The sequence below is a fragment of the Pogona vitticeps genome, chromosome 2 (genome assembly GCF_051106095.1).
Source record: "Pogona vitticeps strain Pit_001003342236 chromosome 2, PviZW2.1, whole genome shotgun sequence".
NCBI classification, from domain to species: Eukaryota; Metazoa; Chordata; class Lepidosauria; order Squamata; family Agamidae; genus Pogona; species Pogona vitticeps.
The window spans coordinates 38,910,050-38,926,662 of NC_135784.1; the positions used below are offsets into that span (position 1 = coordinate 38,910,050).

Here is a 16,613-nt window from a genome sequence, read left to right on the forward strand (position 1 = left end):
AATAATGGAAATAAATGACAGGAGCCACTCAGTAAAGCATATATTTCTCAGCGCTCAATCAGTAGCCAAAACACTGCCTGACTGAAAAGGTCCTTGCCTGCCCAGGGAAGGAAGAGATGGAAGGAAGGAGCCAGCCTTGTCTCCCTCAATACTGAGATTCAGAGCCTGGAAGCAGCCAGTGAGAAAGCATCTTTCACATCTCTGCCAAACCTCCCTCTGAAGATGGTGGCAGAGCACAGAGAGGTAGGGCAGACTAATGTAGACTGTCAGGTTCTGTTTGGCACCAGCTTTCAAGGACTGCAGCTGGCTTCTTCAGAGGCATGGACAACCCTCAGGTGAGAGTCGTGATTTCACTAGGGCTTTACTCCATTTATCTGCTGAAGAGGGCCTCAGGCCACTCACATTTCTGCCAAACGGAACTTGTTGACCTTTCACATGCCAAAGCTTTCTGCTTTGTTGATTTCCCATAATTTAGAATACTGTAGCTTGATACCCCAGTCGGATGGATCTGGACAGTGGGCATTCGGTGATATAAATATGGCTGCATGGAAGGAGATGGCGGAATACCCATCTATAGGTAGAGCTTGGAGGAGCTGCAGGATGGAGAACATCTCACAGATTTCCCCAGCCAGCAGCACTGGCATTCTAGGAGGTGTCGTCCAAAAAAGGAACTTTTCCATGCTCTTCCTTTAGTACACTTGGTTGGTGTTGGTGAGGTTCATAGTGGGGAGAAAGTAAGATAAAGCTTACTTGGGGGTGGGAGGTCAGGTTCAAAGAACGTTTCAGAATAACTACCAGAAGGCCATCATAGGTTTTGTGTGGAGATGTTTTAAATGTCTGACCTGAGAACACGAGCCTTAGTCCCACCATGGCAAATACATGGGGCTTCATGGCAATTTTCATAACTTCATGTGAGATATTGGTCTGGCCTTTTTGAAATCTGGGATGCATTGTCCTTTCCCACCCGTCCCGGGTTTTTTTTTGGGGGGGGGGAAGCCCTGTCTTATGGATCTGGAAACAATGGCAGCAGAAATTGCTTCGCTCGAGGCTGCGGCGCTCAGGGGGTGGAGTGGGCTTTACTGTGTGGCCATAATTCCAGAAGCTAGGGACGCAGGGCAGAGAGAACTCTCTGACCCTTTCCAAAGAGGAGGCAGGCGTGGCCCATGTGCGTGCATACGTGTGTGTGTGTGTGTGTGTGTGTGTGTGTGTGTGTGTGTGTGTGTGTGTGTGTGTGAAAGCTAATTGAGGCAGCAGCATGTCAGGAGGCTTTGCACAGGTGCTGAGGAGCAGTTCATTAAGTGGCGGCAGGAAGAGCGCTCTCTCTCTCTCTCTCTCTCTCTCCCCCTCAGCTCTGGCCTGGCTATTGTTAAGAGCTCCTGACAGCTGAGAGCAGCCCCCTTCTCTGGTCACAATAGCTGCTCACGCTGAGCAAGGCTCATTAAATATTCAGTCCCAGCCTCAAGCAGCTCATTAAGGCAGCAACGCGTGCGGGTGACGCGGCTGCTGGTGCTGGAAAACCCAGCCTTGCTGAGCATCACCATGCAGAGGCTCATTGGATCTCTGGATGCTCTTCTCCTCAGTGCCTTCCCTGTGATGACCAGCTTGTGCTCCCTGCTTTGCATTAAGTACAGGTAAAAAAAAAACGAGGAGGAAAACAAAACCAACTGATGTGGGGCCGCTGATGTGGGTGCCTGGAGCACTGGTGTATTGCATTTGTATCGCCCTCTGGCCTTTTTGGAGTTACTGTTTGGGGTCAGCCGGTTGACATCTTCCAAAGGCTTCTGTGAAGCAGCAGCAGCTGTGGTTCTCTTTACTTTTCTGGAAGAGGAGGGAGTTGGACCAGGGACAGCACAACAGCAAGAGATTTAATGAGGCAAAGTTTTTTTTTCTTGTTGAGATTGCAGCTTTCCTAAGGAAGTCGTGTGCCAGATGCTTGTATTGTGCTTTAGACACTGTCCTTTCTCCCTCCCAACCCCTTGGCATTAAGCAGTTACTTTTCTGCACAAGATGGAACCTTTCCAATAGAAGTTTTTGTTTTTAATCCTCCCTTGAGAAAGGCTGTTACTAGACAGAAATAACTGGCTCCCAAAGTTCACTTTGTAAGTGCGTACCGGAGAAGCTACAGTGCGTACCGGAGAAGCTCTCAGCTGTTTGACATCCTGAACAATGTAATTGCATGTTTAATAACAGATAAGAAACAGAGCTGCCTTAAATGTTGATTTTTGTGGCAAAAGGTAGCTGCACCTCTCAGTTTCCAACTGAGAGCCCCTGACATCACAAAAGGAGAAATGTAACGTATTAAGTGCATCTGTATGTTGGGAGAGATTCCTTGTTTTATTAAAAATGCTCTGTGCAGACAAAAATATCATGATGTCTTGAAGGGACTAATGACATCTCTCTTCCATTCACAGAAAATGTTTTCAAACAGCTCATTTCTACGTAGAAGACAGCAGCTCCCCACGAGTGGTGCCAAACGAAACCATTCCTGTTATTCCCATCCCAGGTAAGGAAGGCCGGATCTCTGGACCTGACTTAATTGGTTCATGCTCAGTTTGTTCAAATGACAAATCACCGTTTATACTTTATCAGGACCAGGAAAATCAACTGCATCCCCACAACAACTGGCTTCTTTCTGTATTCTAACCATCCTATGTTTCACAGACAATCTCCTGGAGTTTTTCAGTAAACTCTGTAAGTGGCATATTCTTTTCTGGATCAGCCACAAATGGGTTTGACAGCTGTGTGGAAGAAGCCACTTTATATCTTATATGTGCTACGCTCTCTGGGCTCCCCTACAATGTCATTAATCAATGGCTCACCCCCATCTCCATTGTTCACTGTAGTTTAATAACTACACCTTCCAGCAACTAAGAAATGGAGTCTAATGCATACTTACACTGTAGGAAGTCCTTTTTTCAATGAGATTTACTCCCAAGTGAATGTTAATAGGATTGAAGCGTAAGCAGCTCTCTGTCTGTGGAAATGAGGATCTTTGATGGTGGTGTTTATTGGCCATGCTATGACCTGTCTATGGAAGTATCCTCTTTGCTATGTATATGATACCTTTTTGTGCCTAAGCTATGTGATCAAATTAGGATCTTGAGATAAGTAAGGAGTGGACAGTGTCCTGAGGTATGGCAACTGCACAGACACCCCAGACTTCAGAAAGCCCAGCCAACTTTTTTTTTAACTTTAAAAGAGGGCCATCATGATACCTGCAGATATGTGAGAGACCTTAACCAGGTTTCTTCCCCCAGACCTGTTTTAGGCATGAGTGCTTTTTCTAGTAGTACTAATTTCCTGTTTTTAAACTCACCTTGCACCTTAAAAAGGTTGAGGGCAGAATTGCCTTCCACTTCCCCGCCCCCAGGGCACTAGGGGACTTCTGAAGTAAAATGCAATTGATATGCACTGGTTTTGTTTGAGGTAAGTAAAATTGCATACGTTTAGGCTGCAAATGTAAATACAGCTACCATAAGGGATGCCTTGTTTCTGAGTAAATATGTAAATACTCACAGTTTTTGTAGCCATCAATGAAATGAATGTTGTGGCACATCAAGAAACCTACTGAAATAACTGTTAAGCCCTGGTAAGATTTTTCACTCCTGCACAAAAGCAAAAGGACAAAGGCTTTGTTGTCAGTCTCAAAATTAATAACAAAAAAGTACTTTTACACCCCACCCACCCCTGGGATTTTGCCTTTTTATAACCTTATATATTACACACAATCCAAGCTAAACATTGCAAAGTTTTGTGCAAAATGCATATATTTTGCACAAAAACCAATTCCATGAATGTTGCCTTGAAATGCAAAATATGCACAAAAACACATAATTTCTTCTAGAAAGGAGAAGAGTGTTTATGTGCTTCATTTGCACTTATAAGAAGAAAATCAGTGAAGATTTTATAACCCTACTTTTGAGTAAACACACCTACAGTATTTCTGCCAGAGTAGATTTGTTTGTTCCTAGTTTTTGTTTATAAACAAAAAATAAAAATAAAATCAAGATGCATCTTTATGATTTCTTAGAATTCCTAGTGCTACTAATACTTAATACCACTAGCATGAAGTAGTTGTACATGGAATGACTCTCAGCAATAAATACGAGCAGTATAGCCAGATATAGAAAGACTGGTATATTGCCTGTAATATATCGCTTTTTATTTCTTCAGACAATGCAGCCTATTCATGTCCTTTCCTTGAATGTAAAATATATTGTAACAAAATTATATTCCTTTCATTTCACTTGCTCTGTGCATTTCAGCTTGAGTTAGACCACTGGACTTTAGAGTTGTAGGATTAAACACAAAAAATAGATGTCCTCGATGTCAGCAATATTGATCTAGATGTACTGTACTAGTCATCTAACTCAGTAGAAAGCAGGTTCTTGTGTTCCTGCTCTCTTGGCAACATGTCTGTCTTTCCAAGATACTTGCCTTGTGCTCAACTGACCCATTGGTCCTTCTGACCCAATACTGTCTATGCCAGCTAGCAGCTTCTCACCAGGGTGACAGGCAAGGCTCTTTCCACAAATAAAGTTGCCTTTGGAAACACTGGAAACATATTGGGGATTTTTTTTTTTTTTTTTTTTTTTGGAGATTTCAAGATTGAACTTTGGATCCTTGGCATATTCCATATTTGTTTCTGTCCAAATACACTTTAGATCTTCTAATAAACTGTTTTAATCTGAAGCAAGGTCAAGGGCATAAGAAAAAGTTAAACATTTAGGAGTCTTGGGTGAATTTAAGGTGGATAACCTTGGACTTCGTTTGTAAGGTCTGGAAGATTTTTGTGGCAACATGACCTTACCAGCTGAGACAACCTCTGATATTTGTGAGTTAGCTTTATAAAGTGGTTGCCTCATCTTGTATATATGGGAAAGTTACTTGGAATGGGTTGCACGTCTTATATTTCCCAAGAATGATCCCATTAGATAGATTCTGAATTGCTGCTGGATCAACTTTGAAGGAGTGTCTTCAGAAAAGTTCTGTGGATAAACTGTTCTGACATAGCTTTTCTTTACACATGCTATCCAATTTAGCATGAAAGCATCATGTAAGAATTGTCTTTAACTAGAGAGTTCTGGAGAGCGCATCTGAGGGAGACTCAGTTTGGGGAATGCTGCCCTACTGTAACTAAGCTTGACATTTGTGTGACAACATTTTCCTATACTAGAAAAAGATTGTGCGTAGCCCTCCGAGTAGGGAGTGGTGCTATTTGTTCTGTTTGGTCTTCTGTTTTGACAACTGGCCATTTGATTTTCCAGTTACAATGGTGAAGGACTGCCCTTTAACTTGTACCCATGCTTCCCTGTCCAGTAGAATTTGGATACAAACATGTGTGCACATGTGTGGTTATGGAAATGTTGTGGGGGTCCCTTGTTCCCTTAGTTTATGTACAGGTAAAATTGGCTATTGTAAATAAAATAGGAATTTTCATTTGACAAATGAAATTCTAATTTGGCAAATGGGTAAAAAATGAAAAGAAAAAGCTAGGGAAGCTCCAGCCTCCAAATGTTGTTGGTCCATGTTCCATCAGTCCTAGCCATTAGAGCTAATGGGGAAGAATGATGGGAGTTGTAGTTCAGGAACATCCAGAGGTCTCATGTTCCCAATCTCACCCATTAAAAGAGCTGCCTATAATTATGCAAGCAGTGTTGTTATTTTCTTGTGCTGGCAGTGTGTGATGTACATCCTTCTACCAACTAGCAGTCCTTTATACCAGCAATGATGTGATTGCTCTAAAAATAGGAATACAATAAAATATTCTTACTGATCTCCTGATATATCTTAGAAAACTTGTATTCTATAATGTATTACTTCCAGAATACTGGACATTCCTTAAATGGCACATGGTCTTCCTCCACATTCTTGTACAGGTGATGTGGCACATTCAGGGGCAAAAGCTATACTATAGGCGTACAAGTCTAGCTGCTAAAAGTTTCAGGGTTCAGGGACATACTCAGCAGAATTTAGTTTGTAAAAACTTTTTATGGATTGTTGACTAAGGCAGCAGCCTAGCAGAATAACTCCCTCCCCCCCAAAAAAAAGTGTGTTGTGTTCAGAGCATCTCACTTCTCAAATAGTATCATCCAGAAATGCTTTGCCAAAAAAAAAATGACATAGGAGAATTTTTGTTGTAATAGATCAGGTTGGCTAAGACCAAGAAAAGAAAAAAAAGGTAACCCAATGGCAAAATAAAGTAGATTTGTTGGGACGCTTTCATCTTTCTCAGCTTAAACACATACACACACACAAAGCTGCACATAGCCTGTAGCCTTAAAAATCAAGGATGTAGCTTATTGTTCTTCAGAGGACTGTGATGTAGAATGCTTAGCCAGTTGGTCTGGTACTGTATGGATTCTGCTGCAAACAGGACTCTGGGGAAAGCAAAAATATTTCATCCTGATGCAGGAGATTTTAAAATGTTAATGCTTTCCCATGGAAAGAGCACTTAGCCAAGTACACGGTAAACATTGTGACTCAGCTCTTTATACCATATGCTAGTCACCCTGGTTCCAGATTTGAACACATGTTGTTTATATTATTTATTAAATAGGTGTTTGGGTTTTGTTTTAGAGCAGACAGCATATTTTTCAAAATTTGATTCTCCCACTTACTCTCTGAAACACTTCTATTCAAGGAGGTCTTTACAGTCCTAGTTCACTGGATGTGTCAATTAGCTTTGCCCAACCTAGGGCCTTCTATACATGCTGAATTGTCACCTTGACCATTCCCAACCAGTATAGCCGTTTGGGATGAAATGAGCTGTAGTGCTCTACACATACCTCAAGAGGTAGCTGGGTGCAGACCATGTCTTGTTCTTTCTGAGAGAAAGAAGCAAAGGCTCCTTCCTCAGGGACATCCCTACACTCTAATAATTTATTTCCAGAAATACAAGTCTGAATACATCTCTACAAGATGATTTTGGATTTTTCAGAAAGCATATATTGGCTCCAGGTCTGAATGCATGTTATTCATTTAATTTATTAGGTACTGCGAATAGGTTTACATGTATATCCCTACTCTACACTAGTCTAATTTGAGAATATGGTTTGCTACCAATTAGGAATTCATAAAACTCTAATTATTTTTAATAGGATGATGTAGTAAACTCATCATTAAAATTTTCAGATATTAATAATAATAATTTTCTGAAAGAGTGGAGCCAGATTACAGAATTAATTTTATATATCTTATTAAATCGATAGCCTACCCCCTCTGCCAATTAAGTGTCATTCAAGTCGGCTTTACTTCCATAGAGCTTGTAGGATCTAAAGCATAAGACTTTTCTTTGTCAGATCCAGTGGAAAGCACAGGCCTAAATGTAAACCATGCAGTTGTATGCTCCTATTTGCCTAGAGTGGAAGGGTGTTATGTACATCATGGGTACACAACTGTGGTCTTGCAGATGGTTTTGGACTACAATTTACCCAGCAGCCCTGGCCAACATAGCCGGTGGTATGCAGTGGTGGAAGCTACAGTTCAAAGACCACAGCTGCCCACTACGTACTACCCAGTAGGGGTGTGGCCATCAGCTGATCTTCACAAAGGAGAGCTTAATGGGGAATCAGGATAGCTGTCAGCCCAAGCAAGGTATGCTATGAACATACATAGGAGGGTTTGCTGGGATAGGGACAACATCCTCCCAGCTGTTTTCAGAGTACAGCCTTTATTTTGGCCTATACAATGAGTAGAAATACGGTCAATAACCCTCAGTGGGAAGATACCCCAAAACCCAGGAAATCGAAGGTGAGGCGTTGTTTTGGGAAACAAATTGTTCTTGACTGGAACAGATTAGAGCTAAGCATGCTGTTTCTAAAGCTTTTTCCCCCCTGGCTAGACCCTTAGTATTCATGGGGCATGATCAAGAATACCTTAGGGATCATCTCCCCCTGTATTAGTCAGCCTGCACTCCAAGATTTCAAGGGCACACCCTTCACAACTCCTTTATGCAGAGATGTAATCCATGAGTACAAAAGAAAAGGTCTTTCCAATATCCTTGTAAGATAGACTAGCACTTCTTGTTACCACATTCTGCCAGATGGCAAAGACCTTGCTCTTTAGGCAGGCAATGTTGCATGCATTTGACTGATAACTTAACTATACTGTCTGGTTTTATTATGTTATTCTTATGTAGTTTTATTTCAATTTTTTTTTGTAATTTTAGATGGATCAGTTCAAATTGTTACCTCCAACTATGGTAGATTTATTTCATGACTAGGACTGGTTAAATTCACAGTTATGTAAGTCCTTTTGATCGAATCAGCTTACTCCGGTCGGGACCAACTTAGTTTGCATGATTTTTATAACTGATTGTCATTGCTAAACAGATAAGAGCAATGCAAAGACACTAGGAAAGCGGGTGGGCTGGAGGAATATGACCTTTAGGCATAAAAGAATAAACGTCAAAATTACCCCTTAAAGTGAGGAATTCAGAAGTGTTCATGTGTATAGAAAAGTATGCATGTATCTCTGAATCTAGATATAGAAAAAGTAATAAAAGCACTCATATATGCGGTACCTACAAAACCCCTTTCTTGGTCTGCTGGAATGGCCTTAATCTCCTCCTGATGCCTTTTTTCAGCCATCACCACCAGACCAGAAACAGCCTTAAATCCCATTCCCCTGAGCAATTTGCTGAGTGCGGTTTCGCACCTGCCTGCCCATCAGTTTTGACTCATGTGCAGTCATTTTGCTGAAAAAGCCTCTCTCTCTCTTTTTTTTTTTTTTTTTTGAGGTTAAATGGGAAATTCTTCCTTTTGATTCTCTTGTCCTGTTGATAAAATGATAACACGTTCTGAACTTTTTCCCAACCCTTTAGAAACAGTCAGAGAATGTGAGAAAAAAAATCTTCTCTGCTTTACTGATTCAGGAAGTGACATTTTAACAAATGCCAGTTCCTTAAAGTAACCATATCAGCCGCCAGTACCCCAGGCAGTCTTTTTAAATGGATACTTAAATATGTCCCTGTGGAGCTATACATCTGTTTCGTCCAGCTGGGTAGACTTAATTTCATTTAATTATAGAGGCGGAGGAAATTTGACCATGTATATCTCTAAAGCTGAAATACCTTTCCATTCCCCTCTTTCTTAAAACCAGCCCTGTGGAATCCTTTAAGATCACTGACAGCTTCAGAACACGTGGTATTAATGACTCATAGTATAAAATAGCCTTCGAAGTACAGTACAGTAACATTATCTAATCATTTAGATTCCTTACTTTCCACTGAAAAATGTACTTCATGATTGAGTGTGAAACTAAATGACCTATAGGTGTGTGCTAATCTATGCACATTCTGTCCTGAAGCTCAGAGTCCTAATTACAATTCATAATTATCCTTACTGTGCAACCTAGAGGAACACAGGCCACAGACAAGGATCATTAGCTCAGTTGCCCCACAGTTATTCCACACTAATATAAATCAAAACACATGGGTCTCATTGGGGATCATGCCCTGAGGGGCAGGCAGAACAACTGCTCCTGGGCGGCAGAGTTATTAAACATTGTTAAATGGGCTGGCTTTACTGTTCCACGCACGCAGTTTTCCTTGGCTTTGTTTTCCGTGTTTCATAACCCACTTAGTTTGGGAGGGCTCCCTATAATCTTTTCCTAGACCTTATTAAAATAAAAATAAGAGACGGCAATTTTGGAGAAAGCCACAACAGTGGACCAGGCTATCAAAAGATCTACATGTGCATTAAAAAACATTGATGATTAAACTATTTCCTAATGCTCACATGAATACAACTTTAATTAATATATGCACACAAACTGCAAAGCAGAACAGGGAAATTTACTTTTTAAGAAATAAGTAGTTAGAATTATTTCTCCTCCCCATCATGTAATTAACTACCATAAAGGCTACAGATTTTTAAAAGTGTTGAATTACTTTCTAATACTTCAAAAGTACTTCTGCTTGTTCCTCTCCTGTGAGAACTGGATGATATAATGGCCTTTTTGATTTTGGATGTGACAGCTCTTACACCATGATACTGTATTCTATCCAAACCTATCTCCAAGATTCATCAGCCAATAAATTCTTCTCCTATTTGCATGCCTTTTCCTGCTCATTTTACCTTGAGTTATCACGTGTACTTTTTGTTGCTTACCACTGGATTGAAGTACTCTAGCTTTCTGTGCTTTACGATTTCTCACTTTATTAATTTACTTTTGCAATTCTTCATTAGTCACCTTCCCATTCCAAGAAATTCTTATCATCCTGTGATAAAACCACATTTCAAATCCTTCTGTCTTTTTGTAGCAATCTGTTATATATAGTTCTTGCTATCTATCTATCTATCTATCTATCTATCTATCTATCTATCTATCTATCTATCTATCTATCTATCTATCTATCTATCTATCTATCTATCTATCTATCTATCTATCTATCTATCTATCTATCTATCTATCACTGTACAATGAGTATATTCAAGAGTTTTACAAATTTTGTGGCAAATTGCTTTCTTAATCTCAAAGAAGCTGCTTCAGGCCATTTCCATTTTTATTTTTATTGTGAGGTTATTTATTTATTTATTTATTTATTTATTTGTTTGTTTATTTATTTATTTATTTATTTATTTATACATACCCTGCCTATCTGGTCTTGCAACCACTCTAGGCAGCTTCCAATGCAACATAAAACAACTAATAAAAATAACAGAGGAATATGATTCCACTATTCACCAAACAAATTGCATTGTACTTATATTTGTTAACATGGTCCACAATTTCATTTTCCATCTTCAGCTGAGCTTGAGCTGCTGAAGGAGCTTCCTCTCCTCCCTCCTGAAAACTTAGTTTTCTCAACATTCATTTTTATATCATGTTTATTTCTTACTTCATTGATTCTGCTAACTTGGCTATTATTTTACTTTGTCAACTCTAATACTGTCTTAGCTGCATATTAGATATTGCTGATGGCGCCTCTGTTGGACATGATACTACCATTTGAATCAGCAAGTACTTCTCAAAAATGTTCTTGAAGTACAAATTAGAAAGCAATGGTGAGAGCTTATGCCCTAGTCATAGTTCTTGTCATATGTCATCTGATCTGCAACTGCAGGTCTTTGATGCTGGAATGGTTATCACCTATACAAAATTTAGGCCACTAAAATCAAGGCCACTGTTTATCAAATTACTGGACATTGTCAAAATTCTTGTAGTTAGTAAAGCAAGCATTCATATACAGCTACATAACATGTTATCTCACTCTGCAGAATTATGCTTCCCTGGTTCCAAATACTAATTAGACTCTAAAGTGGGTGTCTCCTATCATTCTACACAGTTCTTGTAAACTGTGCCATGCATTTTTTTAAAGAAATCCCTAAGAAAAATGGCTCATTATTCATTTATTCATTCATTCATTCATTCATTCATTCATTCATTCATTCATTCATTCATTCATTCATTCTGTAACTGCAAGTTTTGGCATTTCTTTTTTTTTCTTTTTTGGGTAGCACCACAAAAATCAATCTCAGACCCATTTCAGGAATGATTCCTGTTCTGTAGAGTTGATTCAAAAGATTCAATGCAACATTTAAACTGTCATCTTCTATTAGCTTTAATAGCAATAATTCCATGTCACCAACTCAGTTACAACTTATGACAATGTTTACCAGGATTTCCTAGGTATAAACTACTCAGAATTGGTTTACCAGTGTCTTCTTCTGGGAATACCCTGGGAGCATGCAGCATGCCCAAGGCTAAATAGCCTGGCTCTTCTGACAAATCAGCCTCCTGGCCTCTGGCCCTACAAAGCTTTATCCAACCAGCTATCAGCCTTAGTATTTCTATGAAACCATCAACAAGTCTTGCAGTTTTTTGCTAGCCTTATTGCATTTTGGATTTCACGTCCAGTGTATCACTAAATCCTAATCTTACATTGCAGTTGGGACATGTAATACTAGATATAAATAAAGTAAAAAGCATCAGATAGATAGAGAATCAATTTTATAGTCTTGGAGCCATCTAATAAAGGCAACCTCTTGTATGTACAATCAAACAGGCCTTTTGGTGGCCACAACTTCTGAGTTACTTGCAAAGTGAGACCCTGTGGCATGAGACCGTTTCTGAATATATATATTTTGCATTATCATATTCGATCTTTTGAGAAGTTGGGGCAAATATGCAATGAGTGGTTATTCTCTATATTTCATTTCATGTACATGGAAAATCACTGAGCAAAAACATGCATTTCACAGCTATGTTTTAGTAATTTCCAGAAGCAAGGGCCTGATAGTTCCTTTGCAGAAGAGTGTTTTTTTTCCATGTGTAGATTAGTGTTTAACATCCAGTAATTAATTAAGTTTTAATTTCATTTTATTTTAAAGGGGATAAATATTTCAATTCATAATACATCTTTTTGTCCTGACATGGCATACAAATGTACTGGCGTCTATCTTAAAGTCTCTGAGCTACACAGAGCAAATATCAAAACTAAATATGCTATGAAATGTTATTATGCAGTACCTTGTTAAATTTATTGAATACTGGGAATAATAGACGGAACCTGTTTTAAGTGGTGGTGGTTATTTTCTTTTTTCCACTAATGAACATAGGGCTGATGTTAGGCAGGGAGAAAACTAATTGCTCAAATGGGAATATGCATTGAGCAACTGTTAGGTTTCCTAATTAGCCTTTATAGGATTTCATTAATCTCTTCAGTCGACTAAAAGAGTTATGGTCTCTGAAGCACATTTATCCTGAAATGGGGGGGGGGCAGGTAAGGTGGAGGATTTAACAGTAACCACAAGATAAGAGCTTCCTAGAAGAAGCACTTTCCCAGTATGTTTAGTTTAGCCAGTTCTGAGGAGCTCTTCAGAGTGTATGAACAAAGATCAAATGCCTTCAAAGAACAGGATAGAATTTTCAGACAATGACTATGTCTTGGAATGCGGAACTCTCAAGTTCTACTTACACATGACTGTCTGTTTTTCTACAATAGAGTGGAAAATAGATATTTGCAATAGATATTTGCAAGATCTATAAAATAACTGTGTAGAAGAGTCCCAAAATGAGCAGTTGCATAAATTACTTTATGGGGCAGCTCGCTGAATAAGAAAAGGGCAAAATGGATGTGGGTCGGCAATAATTTTTGTCTCAGGTGTTTTCAGCTCACTTAGTAGAATTCAGAAACTTCAGTCATAGTATTGGGAAGCTCAGCCTGAAGATTATCTGACTGAATTACGCATATCTGTGCTGAGATACTCACATTCTTGAGAAAGAGACTGGTTTTCAAAGAAAAAAAGATCACAAGTACCACATACTCTAGCTTGTATAATACTATGTCCCTGACTCTACTGGGGCATAGTTTTAATAAGGAGGAGTGTGAAGTGGGGGGGTCATCTTATTGTGATGCTAAGTAGTGTTCTGTGCCAGCATCAATCTTCCCACTGTTAAAAAGTTTAACCAGACAAGGATGGGGAACTTGATGGGAATAGAATTACTAGCAGAAAGGTTTTTGTGCTGTGTGTTAAGAAATGAAGAGGAAAGTGAAGAAGAGAGAGATGAAGAGGAGAAAGACCAAAATGGGAGTGAGGAAAAGGAAGAGCTGAATTTGGAAAGACAAGATAAATCAGGCCAAGATGGGAATGAAAAAGATAGAGAGGAAACACTGAATTTAGAAAGAAGGACATCGCTGACTGGATATATTTCAGACCAAGAAGATGCATCTTCCTTGTCTTCAAGTAGTGGTGTGACTTGTTATATTATATTGGAACTGTTGTCTGTCCTCTGCCTTTGTTCATCTGATGTACTAATGCACCATAATACAGGAGATACTTTGGAGTATGACCATGAGTGTATCAGTATAAAAGCAGGCATCAGATTGGATCCAGACAGGAGCAGACCTCTTGAAAACAATGATCATTAATACAGTAGTGACAAACATAATTCCTGTTTATTTCTTTAGGTCTGCTCTGGGTCATGACAAAGGCTAGAACCAACCGCTTGGGCTTTGCAGCACTGAGTTACCCCTTCCTTTTATTTTCATACTTTGGGTTTAGCTAGGGGCTTTTCATGGTACTTATTGCATGTATGACATCAATATATATCTAAAAAAGCCTACAGTATAATGTGCCAGTTCCGTAGCGTAGAAGATACAGATCTGTACTTAGGACATGTAGAACAAAAGAAAAAGCATCCTGAAAGCTGTCATCTGTGATGCTAATCTCTGTTGTTTATCTCTGTTGCAAAATATGTTGTAGAACTATTTTTTTTAAAAAAAGATGGTACAATTTTGTAAGAAGGCAAAAAAGAGTACATTGAGAGGTGCAGGTTTCTGATTGTAGGCAAAAAAAAAAGGATTCTATCGCTGAATAGCTCAGTGGTTTAGGTGTCTTCAGATGTTGGGAGCTCAATTCTCCACTGTGCAATTCTCGTTAACAGGGGCTAGACTCGATAATCTACAGGGTGCCTTCCAGTTCTGCAGTTCTAAGTTTATTATTAAGATTAGTACAGATCTTGGGTAGAAATTTTATCTTTCCTTCCCTGTCTCAAACATCTGCTCAATGCAAGTGGTGTGGAAAGTGATCTACTTACTAGGATGTTAAATAGTATCATAAAAGAGATTATCAACATCTATTTATCAATGAAATTTATCAAATTAAGTTTTCAGATGTGTTTTTCCATATTGTTATGACATAATTAATGCATACTAGATGGACACCTACTGAAAAGTGGAATGTCAACAATTCCCCAGATGTTAGTAGAATAAGTGCTGCTGGAATCTCTAGAGGAATATAAGGAAATAGCAGGTTGTTACAAATTCCTCGATACCACAACTGAAGATGAAGAATTTTCAGTTTTCATTCAGAAGGTTGTAGCTATGTAGGTCAGGCTACAACCTACTAAACAGTACAATTCATAGCATTATGCAGACTTATAAATGCATATCTTCCATAGTAAAAAAAATCACATTAAATTTTGACTCAGCTACAAAGTTACTGGGGGATGTGGTGGCGCTGCGGGCTAATCCGCAGAAGCCTGTGCTGCAGGGTCAGAAGACCAGCAGTCGTAAGATCGAATCCACGCGACGGAGTGAGCGCCCGTCGCTTGTCCCAGCTCCCGCCAACCTAGCAGTTCGAAAGCATGCAAATGCAGGTAGATAAATAGGGACCACCTCGGTGGGAAGGTAACAGCGTTCCGTGTCTAAGTCGCACTGGCCATGTGACCACGGAAGATTGTCTTCAGACAAACGCTGGCTCTATGGCTTGGAAACGGGGATGAGCACCGCCCCCTAGAGTCGAACACGACTGGACAAAAATTGTCAAGGGGAACCTTTACCTTTACCTTTTACAAAGTTACAGAATACCATTTCCAGACCCTGGCTTTTAGCAAAGTACTACACAGAAATGTTTTACAAATCTTAGATGAGTAGGCTTCATTACTGGAAAATGTGAATTATAGAGCTTTTTTTTTCATTTTGCAGATGACATGGAAGCCATTCCTGTCAAACAGTTTGTTAAGCATATCAGTGAACTATATGCCAACAACCAGCATGGATTCTCAGAAGACTTTGAGGTATGTGTTAGAATCTTTTGATTTTCAGGTATGTATGTATGTATGTATGTATGTATGTATGTATGTATGTATGTATGTATGTATGTATGTATGTATGTATGTATGTATGTATGTATGTATGTATGTATGTATGTATGTATGTATGTATGTATGTATGTATGTATGTATGTATGTATGTATGTATGTATGTATGTATGTATGTATATAAAATATGTTTTATCCTGCCTTTCTCCTTAAGAGGATTCAAGGTGGCTTACATCATTAAAATACAATATGAAAGCTAACAACAGTGAGTATACAAATACTAAAACAGATAAAACAAATACCATACAAAAACCAAATGCAATGCTAAAAAAACATTCAAAGCAGTAAGGTACAACAATCAATTTAAAAAACCCACTCAAGCAGCCATTCACTGAGGGAAACCTTTCCTGAAGAGAAAGGTCTTTGCTTGTGTAAGGACAGCAAAGATGGGGCCAGTCTGTCCCCCAGTGGGAGGGAGCCTGAGAGCAGCAACAGAGAAGGCCCTTTCCTGAGTTCCCACCAAATGGACCTGTGAAGGTGGTAGGACCGAGAGAAAGGCCTCTCCTGATGATCCTAATGCTCAAGCAGGCTCATAAAGGGCGATGTGTTCCTTGAGATAGCTTGGGTCCGAGCTAAGGTATGTCTCAGAAGCTTTTAGGACAGTGTATGTGTTCTGCACAACAATTTGTTAAGAAAATTGTAAAAAAATGGTAGGGAATTAACAGAAGCAGAAGAGATGGCAAGAATACACAGAGGAATTATACCAGAAAGATCTGGATGTCCCAGACAACTAGATAGTGTGGCTGCTGACCCTGAGCCAGGCTGAGCCAGACCTCCTGGAGAGTGAACTCAAGTGAGCCTTAGAAAGCATGGCTAACAACAAGGCCAGTGGAGGTGATGGCATTTCTGTTGAACTATTTAAAATCTTAAAAGATGAAACTGTTAAGGTGCTACATTCAATATGCCAGCAAGTTTGGAAAACTCAACAGTGGCCAGAGGACTGGAAAAGATCATTCTACATCCCATTCCCAAAGAAGGGCAGTGCCAAAGAATGCTCCAACTAC

At 39.4% G+C, this 16,613-nt stretch overlaps 1 protein-coding gene across 8 annotated transcripts in view; it reads left to right on the plus strand.

Annotated features, from left to right (window-relative positions):
• PTPRG (protein tyrosine phosphatase receptor type G) overlaps positions 1–16,613 on the plus strand; it is a 717,838-nt gene that overhangs the window by 632,543 nt on the left and 68,682 nt on the right. For all 8 annotated transcript variants that reach the window (XM_020804984.3, XM_020804986.3, XM_020804985.3 and 5 more), the window contains 2 exons: positions 2,412–2,503; positions 15,434–15,525. In XM_020804984.3, coding sequence (XP_020660643.3) covers positions 2,412–2,503; positions 15,434–15,525 — 184 coding nt within the window. The remainder of the gene's footprint in view (positions 1–2,411; positions 2,504–15,433; positions 15,526–16,613) is intronic.